The sequence below is a fragment of the Leopardus geoffroyi genome, chromosome D4, assembly GCF_018350155.1.
Source record: "Leopardus geoffroyi isolate Oge1 chromosome D4, O.geoffroyi_Oge1_pat1.0, whole genome shotgun sequence".
Lineage (NCBI taxonomy): Eukaryota > Metazoa > Chordata > Mammalia > Carnivora > Felidae > Leopardus > Leopardus geoffroyi.
In genome coordinates, this window is record NC_059342.1 from 30,755,394 (window position 1) to 30,769,857 (window position 14,464).

Genomic DNA, 14,464 nt, shown 5'->3' on the forward strand with positions numbered 1-14,464 from the left:
TTTTTATTAAAAAAAAATTTTTTTTAATGGTTTATTTTATTTTTGAGACAGAGACAGAGCATGAGTGGGGGAGGGTTAGAGAGAGAGGGAGACACAGAATCCGAAGCAGGCTCCAGGCTCTGAGCTGTCAGCACAGAGCCCGACACAGGGCTCGAACTCACAGATGGTGAGATCGTGACCTGAGCCGAAGTTGGAAGCTCAACCGACTGAGCCACCCAGGCGCCCCATAATTATTTATTTTTTTAAATTGTGGTAAAATAGACCTGACATAAAATTTACCATTTTTGTTCATGCATCATTTTTCTGGTTTCACTTACTTCCTTATGTTTCCTTTTAGCTCACTGAGCATTATTTTCACAGTTTACTTAAAGTAGGCTTCACACCCAAGGTGGGGCTTGAACTCACAACCCTGAGATCAAGAGTTACACACTCTGGGTGAGCCAGCCAGAAGCCCCTAATTTTTAAAGTCAGCAGTTTTAAATTCCTTGTCAGATAATTCAGAGATCTACGTTTCTTTAGGGCTGGTGTCTGGAGATCATGGTCACCATTGTTAAGTGTCTATTTCAGTGGCATTAACCAACTCATTGCTGTGCGACCATTACTACCATGTCGTGGGTATCCTTAAGACAAATGTGTGCTCCCTTTTTGGGGGTCAGTGTTCCGGGTGTGTCTGTTATTTCTAAGTTGGTTTTACTGTGTTGTTCAAATCCTCTATTTCCTTACTAACCTTCTCTCTGTTCTTTCCATTACTGAAATGGAAAGTACTGAAATCCTAGTACATCATACAGTATATTATTACACAGTCATTCATTCAATAAATACTTACTAAGTGCTAAAGCACTGCTTTAACTGCTAAAAACACAGAAACTTGTTAGAATATAAGCACCAGGGGCGCCTGGGTGGCGCAGTCGGTTAAGCGTCCGACTTCAGCCAGGTCACGATCTCGCGGTCCGTGAGTTCGAGCCCCGCGTCGGGCTCTGGGCTGATGGCTCAGAGCCTGGAGCCTGTTTCCGATTCTGTGTCTCCCTCTCTCTCTGCCCCTCCCCCGTTCATGCTCTGTCTCTCTCTGTCCCAAAAATAAATAAACGTTGAAAAAAAAAATTAAAAAAAAGAATATAAGCACCACAAAGACAAGCTCTTAGAGTCTGCTCTGCTCATTGACATATTCTAGAACATATCAAACAGAGAGCACTGAGTAAATATTCGAGGAATAAATGAATGCATTTCAATGTGATAGATAAGCCTTTGCAGGGTTACCAATGAATACAAGTTAATTTATGACACTTTTCATATGAAATTAGGATTTCTTTTCTGAGAGTGTGAAAGAGAGGAAGAGAAAGAGAAAGAGAAAGCGAAAGCTAAAGTGAAAGAGCAGGGGAGGGGCAGAAGGAGAGGGAAAGGGAGAACCCCAAGAAGGCTCCGCACTCAGTGCAGAGCCTGACATGGGGCTCATTCCCATGACCAGGAGATCATGGGCTGAGCTGAAACCAAGAGTTGGATGCTTAACCAACTGAGCCACCCAGGCACCCCAAAATTAGGGTTTTAAAGGCATTCAATATATGCACAGCTTTTTAATGTCAATCATACCTCAATAAAGTGGTTTTAAGAAAACAGCAACTTACAAACAACAACAACAAAGGCAGCTTCATGTATCCTGGCATATAACCTAAAGGGGCATGGTGTGTTTCTAAACGTACATACATATGTGTCCAGCATCTTTAACCAATCCTAGGAACATACCTTTACAATGTACTGCAATGGCACCCTCCGCATTTTCACAAATATCCAAAAATTCTTTGACGATGGCATCAGTAGGGGTGCTGCCATCCGCAAAGAAAAGGTCATAGTGATCGAAACCAGCATTCGTAAAGCGTCTGGCATCATACATCCTTTTATTCAGACGAATAATAGTAGTAACGTTGTGATTCTTAAAATATGGAATATAAGCCTCAGGAGAATGTTGGTGGTAACCTACATAAAAAAAATTCACCAGATATTGTCAAATGCAGAAAGAAAACAATGCCTAACAATTTCACCTGTAATTGGGTGGAAAGAGTATCTGACCTGGGGGTGGAATACCAATTTGATTATAACTATAAAAGCATTAATTCAAAAAGTTAAAAGCCTGGCAGAATAAAAACGACCAAGTATTTTTAAATAATTAAGACAGACCTTTGGCCTCTTTCAAAAGAAAATACAGGATAGATACTTTTAATAACAAAACGATACTAGGTCCCATTATTTTTGCATACCACTTTCAAGTCTGGTTCTTGAATGAGGTCCACAGAAGGCAATAAATCGGTCTGGTATTATCCAATTTAAATCTCCATTTTCTGCTTTCTGCAAAGGGAAGACCAGTACAATTCATTTTTAGACTTAATCTCCCGTCCACACTCCTTCCCAATACTGAGTGTCTGAAGGACTTCAAATCCATTTATTTTAGCACAGAATCAGTTTATAAATGACCATGAGATAGGAAACTAAAATTTAGCCTGCTATGAGTACTCCCTGGGTGTAGTTAACTTCTTCTGATCCTAATCATGTTTTTGTTTGTTTATTTATTTATTTATTTATTTATTTATTTATTTATTTATTTTTCTAATCATGTTTTTAAAAACAGTGTTCCTTTGCTTGGATAGTCAGCCTTTGGAAAACAGAGCTAACTGCTGCTATTCAAAATATACCTAAGTATTTTAATTATTTTATCCAGCTAAATTCTCATATAATTGCTGCTAATTAATAAGAAAGCAAATTTTTTATTATGAGGGATCTTAGAAACTTTCCTATTTCCCTGAATGACTAACTGGCTTCCAATATGAGCAATCTTGACTCCTTGAACAAAGGTGGGGGGGGGGGGAACTTCTGATTTGTTGATATTTACACTTTATTTCTAGAGACACATACTTCCATCATTTTGTTAGCTATTTAGTAAAAGGGTCAATGAAGAATTTGCACTAAACCCACCACAAAATTACAAGTACACTAATTTCACAGTACAGCTTTAGAAAAAAGCATGAACATAAACTAATATTTAAAACACCTTACTTCCTGTTACTAAGTCCTTTCAACTGAGTTACCATAATAATTATTGTAGGATAAATACAGCTCAACTTTAACAATAATAGAAATGGATACACAAAAACTGAAGCAGGAAGTAGAAGACTGATAGTGGAGGAGAGAACTAGCAATAATAACAAGCAATTGGGGTATACTTATGCGCACCTAAGAACAAGTAAGCAATAAACTGGATATCTACAACTGAATATCTACAACTGGAGTTGCCAGTCAGGTAACCCAAATCCAATTTATTTGACTTAATTATCAGTGAGGGGAATTAACGAACCCTTGTTCCATACTAAAAGGCCTAAGCAAGAATGAAAACATGACCAGGTATTCCAACTTTGAAATGGAATCAGAAATCTAGAGATTTTATTATGAGAAACATGTGATTAGATTTTACTGAATTGCAGACATCACATATTATAAGATGCATCTTGAATTCAGAAAAGTAATGTAATAGGAAAAAATGGGCATCGGGGAATCAATGAAAGACACTACTCCAAAATTTCTACATATCTGTAGAGAAACAAAACTATCCATGGCTTGTAGCTACTTAAACAGTTCCTTGAGTTTCAGTGCAGTTTCACTGAAAGGAAACAGCATATGGGGCAACCTTGCTACTACCCCAACACTGCAATTTCTGCATTAGTGAGAGGGAAGCTAATTAGCACCTATATTACTCCTCAGTAACACATAAAGGCATCACTCTGCTCCACTGAAGGAACACCAACTGGTGTTCTTAGTAGTTTTATTTGCCTAGAAAGTATATTTTATTTTAAATGTTTAACTTTATGAGGACAAGCACAAAAATAATGGTATTAATAAATAAGTTATATTTATCAGTTTAGGATGTGCATTAAATATATATTGTACTTCAGAAACATACTGGTATTACAGAGAAGTAAAGATACGGTTGGCCCGAATGAATCAATCATGGTATGTTTTAGATCTTTGGTACATCACAGTAATGACTAACCGTAACTATTAGAACAGTTAGTTATACCTAAAAGTTTAAAATAATAGGTGCTCTAGGGGCACCTCGCTGACTCAGTCAGTTGGGTGTCCAGCTCTTGAATTTTGGCTCAGGTCATGATCTCAAGGTTCTTGAGATCGAGCCCACATCAGACTCTGTGCTGACAGTGTGGAACCTGCTTGGGATTCTCTCTCTCCTCTCTGCCCCTCGCCCACTCTCTCTCTCTCTCTAAATAAATTTTTTTTAAAACATTAAAAAAAATACTCTAGAAATTGTGAAAGGACAGTTATCTGAGGATTCCAGACACTGTTGCATAAAAGTGCTGTCTGTTGGAATCACTCCATTATTGGTGAGAATGCCTGCTCCAGATAACTACAGTAGGATAAAAAGACAAGATTCCACAAGTACTCTTGGCAAAAAAGACCTTTAGCATGATAGCATCTTACTATTTAAAGGGTGGAATGGCAGAATCAAATTACTTACTCTTTAAAATATACTACATTTACAAATGTAGAGGACATCTATTGTTTTGCCTTCCTGGACTTTCTTCTTTCTCTTTCTCTCTTTTATTGTCTGTGTGGTTTGACAGGGCTGGTCCCAGCATACCCCTCCAACTACTGAGATGAGCCACCCAACAACTACCCTCACCAGGAACACAGTCTAGCTCAGAGCAAGGCACATGATCTAATAAGGCAGGCCAATGAGGAACTTGTGGGTTTCTTCTGATGAGTTTGCCCAGTGAGTCAATCAAAGATGCTGGTCGCCATCCCTACTGGGGAGGGCTGGCCTGGTAACAAAACTAGCTTTTTCTGGCGAGTATCTGAGTACATTCACCTGGTCATACATGAAGTTACACCTGCTCCTAGACTTTTTATTTATGTAAATCAATAAATGTCCCCTTTTTTATTTAAGCCATTTGTATTTACTTTCTGTAATTTGCACCCAGAAGTGTCTTGACTTCATACAAACGAAAAGTTATGATAAAAACATTTTCCAGAGGTAATTAGATGTATAAGGACTTTTATTCACCTCACCAGATCCTATGCTAAGGGTTTTTAAATCTCCTCATTTAATCACTCTATGAAAATTATCAGCACTAAAAAAATTAAACATGAAAGAAAAATGCCCAGGAGCACATTCATGCACTCTGGGAAAGATGCATCAAATATACAAATCACCACTAAGAACTGGAACTTCAGAATGGGGATAAGAGGATAAAGACTTGCCTTTTTTTTTTCCCTATACATATCTAAATTGTTCACCTCTTCAAAAAACAAGAATATTACCTCTGTAAGTAAAACATGAATAAAGGAGTTAAAAGCAGTATCCTTGAAAACTTACTTCATAGTGTTCATATTCATCAAGGTTAAATGTGTTGAAATTAAGGAAGTCATACTGCATTGCCTAAAATCCAAAGGAAAGCTTTTAAGAATAAAGATGCAAATAAGAGAACAATTTCCGATCCAATTTCCTAATTAAAAATATCAGGAGGTAACCCAAAAGAGCATTATTATATTTAGATTTTGTTCCACTTAATAGTTTTCAAAGAAGGTGGGCTATGTGTTTTAAATGCTTCCATTATCTGGAAAATTAGCTATAATAATATTTATGTTAATGAGATTTGATTTGTTTTTATTTTCCTTCATCAATCATCCTATCCATGTACAGCTAAATAATGAAGACTTCAAAGTAATCATACTAACTTATAAGTTAGTTAGTTAGTTAATAAGTTAGTTAGCTGATCTAATGATCAACACCACCAAGCAATGGTCCTTAAATAAATAATAAAAAAGAAGTAAATCATAGGTTAGCTTATCCCAAACAAATCCCACCACTTCATAAATATCTTCACTTTCAAATTCTTCTGAATTTGGATTAAAAGATGAATGTTCCTGATACAACAAAATTCAAAATTTTGAGGAAAAATTTTTTTTCAATAAAAAGAAAACCCATAAAATTTCTGTTCTATTCTGTAGCCTCACCCTCAGTTGCAGCCGGCAGGTCATGCTAAGCAAAATAAACAGAGTATCTAATTTCTGAGACAAAGACAAGCTGGTGGCCTCTGAGCGGTGTTATCCCTGCTCACTGAGCCAGACAGCATGCAACCAAGGATTTTTTGTTGTTGTTGTAGTTGACAATGTTTTATTAGTTTCAGGTGTCCAACATAACGAAGTTGACAATGTTACACATTACTCAGTGCTCACCATGCTAAGTGTAGTCCCAATCTGTCACCATACAATGTTATTGTTCTACTACTGATTATATTCTCTATGCTGTACTTTCCATCTCTGTGTGTAAAAATTCTTGATCAGCAAGGTATTCTTGGTTCAAAAGGGATGACTCTATAAACTCAGCTTTCAAAATTTAAACCACTGAAATATGAATGGAAAATGAGAAGGCTACCGTATCAAACAAAAAACCCTCATTTAAAAAATATAGCTATTTAAATTCTAATTCCAAGACTATGATTAGTTATATTTCTTTGAATTCAAAATACTCAATATATGTCATGCTATTTGAACTACATGCTCTTAACAGAGTGATACAATAAGATGTAGTTTAAAGGCAATTTCTACTCATAAGGAGAACCTATTAGAAGCTGCATTAAAATGAAGTCACAATTACTTTTATAAACCTTTTTTATATGCAATAATATTCAAAATCAGCTACAAATTAAAAATGTTTAACTTGAAAATCAGAAGCTGTTGACTCTCGAATAAAATTAAATATAGAGCAAGAAAAGGAGTCTTTGACTTATAGTTCCTGCTAATTAATTAGGCTTTGGATATAATATCTGATAAAAAAGAAAAAAACTAAGCTGACAAATAACAATAGAATGTTAGAGTGGACCATTTCCAAGGCCCTCTAAGTTTTTCACCTCTCTTTTTAAAGGAAGTGGAAGTAGAGAGAAGGGAACCCTAGCATAAGGAGAGGTATACCTGCCTGCATTAACAGTTCCCAGGGATCATTTATACCATCTCTTGATCACCTCCTCTGCACATTACCTGCCTAAAGTGAGGCCTGATCGAGCTGCCTCAGAGCCTGTGGCAAGGAACTTGATCACCTTTATTAATAGTCACTGGACTCAAACCCAAAACAACATTAAGTTCTATACCTTGTTGCCTAATACAGGAAAAAAAAGATATACTAATTAATATCTGAATTAGTATACTAACTAGTCCTCAAATTTCTCAGAAAGCCACCATGTTTCATTATACAAGAAAGCAAACCAGGGCTCCTTTTGACTGTGAGAATGTAAGTCACATAAAACTTGAGATGTTGTTGAAAGTTTATTTGATCCATGGGCTACTGATTTAAATTCTAGTTTCTTGTGCTGCCCTGACATTCAAGACACATACCTGAGGGAGGGAGTGTGCCTGCGTCACATAACTCCAGGGGACCCCATTCATTTAGAATGTGATATTAAAGGTGTCCCTGGGAGTCAAAGACGGCAGGCAGTACTGGTTATAAAACACAGCAGTTATTTTTAAATAACTTTGACAAAGCAGTGGTGACCTACTTAGTCTTACATAAAACCTAGTAACAAACTAATGGACTACACAAATTCTTCTGCTGAACTAGAAATTGAATGCTTGAAGACACAAAACGAAGTGTTTGTATCAATTACTGCATTACAGAAATGTCTGTGGTAAATAGGATTGGTGGCTATCAGACCCATAAAATACATAAATCAAAGACAACTCGGAAACCAGTAATCTATTTACTTTCTATTTTTCTTTGAAATCACAATGCACCCAAAACATGTCTGGATTTAGAACCTAATTACATAACTAGCTCTGTTGTTCAAGTGGCTTTTTTCCCAACTCATTCAAGAAACACTCAGATTCAGAAAAATCATTTACTGGTTTGGCATTATTCCAAAGTTAGTGGGAAATGGGACATCTCTGACATCATACACATCTTGGAAGATCCTTGCAGAAAAGGCCTAGTCTTCCAACTCAACACTGGGTACATCTTACAATTCACTTACCTTCTTTACTGCATGAAAACAGTCAAGAAGTGTAATGTAGAAATTGCAACTTCCATAGGCAGCATCTCTGAAATCCCAAAAGTATTGAAATACATAGCTCAGTTAAATTTAGTTTTCTGTAGTACACTTACCTCAAGACAAAGCAGACTAGTATTTAAAAGCAAACCACATACTCAGGATCAGACTCAAAAAACAAAAATCTTGCCTTTCGATTTTTAAGTCAAGGATAAGTCATTGTTATAAATTTCACTGCAGTTTCTACCTATTCCAGTAGATATTATTTTATAGGCATGAATCAATAATGACCACTTTTTAAATTTCAAATGATCTCCCTAGATCATTTTTGGCCTTGATGGCTGGGCTTCAAAAGTTCCTTAAGTTCTAATCAGTAATATGTACCCTTCCCCACAAAAGAGCAAGGCATTGAATCTTTTCTTTTTTACTGGAAAATACCATATTAAACTGTTACCAGGTAAGACTTCTTTTTGATTCTGTATACACATATATGTGTGTGCATGTTGTAAGTATATGCTGCAGGTATAGGTCTATCCATGAAGGAAAACAATATTGGGAAATCAAAGTAATATTTGAAATACTAGGTGCAAGCTTTGCACAGTGGCAGTATTGTAGCCAATGAGGTTTATCCGAGGCACAATTATTGCTAACTGAAATACTAGTTGCAAGCTAAAAAGAAGGCAGTCTGCTCTTCTCATTATGCTTTCACAATTTTTAACAAGTTAACTGAGTAACTTCTTTCTGATTCTTACAAGATTAGAATACCAAGAAAACCACAGGAACTAAGGGGCCAACCACCTTTAGTAGAGCTTTAGTGCTCTTGGGGAAGTGCTTAAATTAGTTTACAGACAACTCCGCCCAACAGCCCAACACCTCATCAACATCTATCTGTAATCTTAGCACAAATCTCTTAATGTCAGTTAAGGTTTTGAACTCCAATCCCATCTACTTCCCCCTTCTAGCTACTGTGAGCCATTACGAAGTAAAAATGTTTGGAATTAGACAAGATAAAAATTAATTTAATTGTGATCATTCTAGACATGCCAAACAACTGTGACTCTCTGAATGGTCCTTATTTGGTCCCCTGGTGGAAACAGCTGCTAGCGAAGCCATCATTAATTGCCTGTCTTGGTTGAGTTTTCAATTGTAGTATTACTTAACCTGAAAAATTATTTAAGATTTCAACTTACATAAACCTTAAGAATACAGACTTTCATAGCAACATGAACAAGGAGGAAAAGGACTATTTTAGTTTTAGACATTACTGTCTGGATTGGTTAGAATTACTGAGTTAAGTTATAGGTTAGCCTTCATAGGATTGCACACAAAGTCTTACAATGTGCCATTTTTGTCCAGTAAGCTTCTGAATTTAAAAAGCTGCTCATCCAAAAGCTAGACCAGGTCTCTATGCAACCTAGAAAATGATTTTACCAGTAGTTTATTGGTAATATTCGGGAGGAGAAAAACAAAACGACCCATAGCAGTTATCAGTGTGGTCACTGATCAAACAATCAGCATCACCTGCTAATTCCCAGCTCCACCCCAGACCCACTGAGTCAGAGGTTCTATATGGGTGGGCCAGGTAATTTTTGTTCTAACAGGTCCTCCAGGTGACTGTGATGCATGTTCAAGTTTAAGAACCACTGACCTATATAATCAACACAAATATTTGTTGATTTGTAGAAATAATTTTTTCATTGAATAAAGAACATTTTTAGATAAAGAACCTATGGGTAAGGAAATTAAGTAATTTAGCCTAAACCAAATCAAAATTATCAGAGGAAATATGGTGAAGTCTCAAATCGCATCCCAGTGTTTTTACCACTTTTATTATCTTCTTAACGTACTGCTAATTCTTCCCCAGTGAAATTAAAGACATGTTGATTCAGTCTTTGTGATAACTTGATGCATTTACTCATTGAATATTTTCTGAGAACCTACTATGGGCCAAGCCCTGCTCTAGTCGATGATGATTCGACAAGCTTTGATCTGGGCTCAGCTAAGGTTCTGCCTCATGCATCATACTACCTGAATAGATGACAAGAATCTTTATTCATTCCCGTTTACTTCATTAACACCTCCAACTTTAAACACACCCACACTTCCTTCCTTCTACCCAAGCAATCAGGCTTCTTCAAAACAGCAGAATAGCAGCTATGAATCTAGATGTAAGGTTGGGGCGGGTAAGATCATTTAACAAACTTAGAAAAGCAGATGAGAATCAATGAAGGAGTATTGCTGAGAAACTGCAAAACAGTGTCAAATACTAGTTTAAAAAATAACAGATTTTGCGGCCGCTTGTATGCATAATAGCCCCAAACTGCAAACAACTCAGGAATCCATCAAAAGGACAAAAAGCAAATAAATTGTGATGTATTCATAGAATGGAATGCTACAAAAGCAGTAAAAAAAAGATGAACTACTGATGCCTGCCACAACACAGATACATCTCACAGGCATGATGTATTTTAAAAGCTAGTCCCAGTTCTGTGAAATGCCTACTCTCTGACTCCATTTATAAGAAGTTCAAAGTCAAGAAAAACTAACTGATGTGGTAGAAGTCAGCAGTGGTTACTTAGGGGGTGGTTACTCACTAGAAAAGGGCTGAAAGGAATCTTCAGGGGTGCTGGCAGTGTTCTGTACACTAAACTGGATGGTAGCTACATATACACATGAGGTTAGTGGGCTGAAAATAGTAAGTAGAGACCCCCTCCACCATAAAAAAATCAACTAAGAAGCAAAAGAGTATTATAGGTAATAACCAAAAAAAATAGAAATATATGCTCTTCATAACCATAATCCTAAGGTATCAAGAAAATATCGAACTACATTTTATACTATTTTTTCATTTAGACATGCAGAGAGAAATACTCAATATATCCATTAAGAAATCAAGTCAACTCAGTGGTTGAAGAATTATATCTAGGTTGAATTAAATCTAATTAAATATTGCTGTGGAGAACCAAAAGTTTTTTAACTGTAAATCAATGCTATTCTTAACAGCTATATTTATACTATGCACTTCAAGTGGCAAGAATAAAAGACTATAATGCAGTCTCTTCCAAAATATTATCAAACTTAAAAAATACTATCAAGCTTTATTAATTCTGACTGGCCTACTTTCTAACTAGCAAGTTCAACAGAATAGTAAAATGTGATAAAGCACCAGATTTTTATACCTGCCATATGCTGATACTCTTGTAGAATGCAGTTAAGTACAAAATACAACAGCATTGTACTATTACATACCCCAAATAACACAATTTTATTTCTGTAAATAAAAAAGTATTTTATTCATAAAAATGATTTTTTTATAAACAAAAATGAATTACTAGAAAAACAGAAGGCAAAAAACATATTAAATACAAGCCCAAATTCTTCTAATATTCGATTCCACACACATAAAAATATCCTATTACATTATTACCAAAGTCTCTAAAATCTTGCTCTCAATTGCTATACTTAACTGGAACAAAAACTTCACAGATTGACACTAATTCATAGGCCACACTTGGAGACACAATACTTTAGATATATCAAATATCTGGCATCTGTGACTGCAAAGATTCAAATTTTACCATCTTGAGCTGTTTCTAGATAAGTCCTATTTTTTAAAGAATTATAAACATTTGCTCCTGGGACTAGAAGTAACTAACTTCATTTCTCAGTGCCAAACTTCAGTAATTTTAAACTCAGGTATGGCAAAAAAAAAAAAAAAAAAAAAAAAGCAACATTTATTCTATTTTTGGCCTTTGCATTTAAATCAATGCAAACTCTCTTTCACATCAACAGTGTTCCATGGATCCTTACTTGCCTTATAGGAAATGTGTGCACTTATTCTATTTCAAGACCTTATGCTATAAACTTTAAGAATGGCACTATTATAAAGGAATATCAATATAAAGAGCTCTGTACAACTAAATTATCACTGTATATCAATGTTCCTGTGACTCACAGACCACAGATACAAGCCTTTCTTCTAAAGGAAGTATATGGTTGCTATTAGATTACAGGTTGAGAAGAAAAGTAGCACACTCTCCATGTTAGAAAATTATCTCCATCTCTCCCTACCCACCTCAAATAACAGAATACCTAACATAATCCTTGCACTAGAAAGAAAGGTGATAGTACTGGGTTCAAAGTAATTCTTCCAATTTGCTAAATCACTTAATATACAATCTTTAGTGCAATATGTAATTGAAACAAATATCTATTTCATGGAGTAAGTCTATGGACAGTCCTACAGTTATTGAAGATTCTGCCCAATGGGAGACCCTCCTAAAGCTTGTCCACAATGAAGTCAAATTCACAAGCTTACATTTAAAAAGTGAAGCCATACCTTCAAAATCAGGCATTCAAGGTATATGCAACAATACTAAAATCACTACCTAACTTACAAGTGGAAGAATAATACAGCACTTGAAATTAACAACACAGCATGCAATCAGCAAAATTATTTCACATCTTTATTACATGTCAAGCGCCATACAATATTTAGATAATGTAACTAAGTCAAGGATTTTGAGAAACACAGAGAAATTTTTAGAACTTAAAAGAAAAAAAAAGAACACAAGTTTTTTTCAAAAGATCTTCAACACAATCACCTGGTAAGTTTGAGATGAGGATGAGGACATCATCCATTCATGTACAGACAGTATTTACATAGTGCCTCTAGGACACAGCCACTTGGTTTCTCTAGTAGTGTTGCTGCATTAGCAACCTTGCCCACTATCTCTGCTGGCAAATCCCTAGGACAAAGAGGTTCCTTTTTGCTGTGGCAACCAACTCCTGATTATCAGGAAAACTTCTCTCTTAACTCCTCAGGACTCAAACTCCTCAGTGGTAGCTCTGAGTTCTAACTACAGGACTGTCATCTGATTATAAAGCCTATTTTCCATGAGTGGCAGAGGTTCTCACATAGAAGTGATTCACTGCCTAGAGACAATGTCTGAGACATTTTGGTTTCCACAATTAATTTCATGGAGGTGGAGGTATTACTGGCAACTAGTAGGCAGAAGCCAGGGATGCTGCTGAGTGTCCTACAATACACAGGACAGCCCCCACAACAAAATGTCGAAAGTGTCACTGTTGAGCAACCCAGATCTACCAGATTATTTGCACCCATTCTAAAATGACTATTTACCAGGTCTTCTTTTTTTCAGAAACAATTATACCAAGATATTTCTGGCAAGGGCATGACTGAATGAATTTATCATATCACTCTTATATTTACCTGAAAGGAATATAGGATGTATTTCCACACATTAATATTCTATATGCTTCTTCTGGAGTCCTCCCCAAATATATAACCTACATATGAAAAGAAAAGAAAAAGGCAATTTATTTCTAAATGAAGATATAGTGCTGTCACTGCAAAGTGACCTCTCCAATTACCTGAGCCTGGGTCTCTAGCTTTCCCAAGGATCCTGAGAGTCCCCCAGCACCCGTCAGTGAATCCTTTTTTTGTTTCAATCTGCCATAGCTAGTTTCTGTTGCTTGCAGGAAGAACACTCAGCAACAAATCCACAACAACCTTTTGTAGTAACAAGTATAGAATTTTTAAAACAGATTTTCTAAACCAAGATGTTAGACTGAGCACATGCTTGTACCTCATCTCTTTTATGAAAAGCCACTGAAATGATCATAAAGAAGTGTGTGGGGGTCAGGGTTGGGAGATGGATTGAGACTGGGGAAAAGGTGGAAAAGGACATAAAGGCAGAGCAAGTTTATTAACTCCATCCATTTAGATTTAACTACTTACAATACTGTACAAGTTTCCTATAAAACTGCATTTGCTTCCTATTCTCATTGGCTTCTTTTATCCTCAGAACTACATTATGCTTCCATTTTTATCTGGTAGAATTACGTCAAGTAGATGCTTTAGCATTTCATGTCCATTACTGGTAGGTATTCCTCACATTTCTGATAATTTCTTGCTTTCTGCCCTGAATTTATGGACTATGTATATGATTTTTGGTGGGTAGTTCTTTTCTCTCAATAATTTATACATGTTGTTCCACTGTCTTCTCAGCTGTAGTGTTGCAGAAGTATTTTACTAGCCTCATACTCTCCTTCTGTTCCTTAAAAGTCACTGGTTCTAAAAAAACTACTGGCCTCCCTCTAAATAAGTCATCTTCAATCTCCAATTAAGTTTGCCTGGGATTATCTGACCCACATGCTATCTGAAGGCACAAGTCTTTTTCCAACTCAGAATCTTCCTGCAGGGCAGGGCATTTTCAGCTCATATATAGGGGAGGGGAGGTGGCCACAAGCATTAGATTTGGCACATATATTAGGATACAAATTAGAGTCAGTGCTAAAGCTTACTTTGGGATAATATACTTTAAATGTTGACTGGTAAAAATAAATCATTAAAAAAGTTAATTATAAACTTTTAATCTCTACTACATACACATATGAGCTGT

At 36.1% G+C, this 14,464-nt stretch overlaps 1 protein-coding gene and 1 non-coding gene across 17 annotated transcripts in view; one reads left to right on the top strand and one right to left on the bottom strand.

The window, feature by feature from the left end:
• Nucleotides 1-14,464, bottom strand: part of CDC14B (cell division cycle 14B) — a 109,057-nt gene that overhangs the window by 23,752 nt on the left and 70,841 nt on the right. For all 16 annotated transcript variants that reach the window (XM_045469248.1, XM_045469256.1, XM_045469245.1 and 13 more), the window contains 5 exons: nt 13,273-13,349; nt 8,025-8,091; nt 5,375-5,437; nt 2,253-2,340; nt 1,741-1,971 (listed from right to left, as the gene is read on the bottom strand). In XM_045469248.1, coding sequence (XP_045325204.1) covers nt 1,741-1,971; nt 2,253-2,340; nt 5,375-5,437; nt 8,025-8,091; nt 13,273-13,349 — 526 coding nt within the window. The remainder of the gene's footprint in view (nt 1-1,740; nt 1,972-2,252; nt 2,341-5,374; nt 5,438-8,024; nt 8,092-13,272; nt 13,350-14,464) is intronic.
• On the top strand, nt 8,629-8,774 carry LOC123593931. Its single transcript, XR_006710608.1, has one exon. It is a non-coding gene; the product is annotated as a U4 spliceosomal RNA (small nuclear RNA).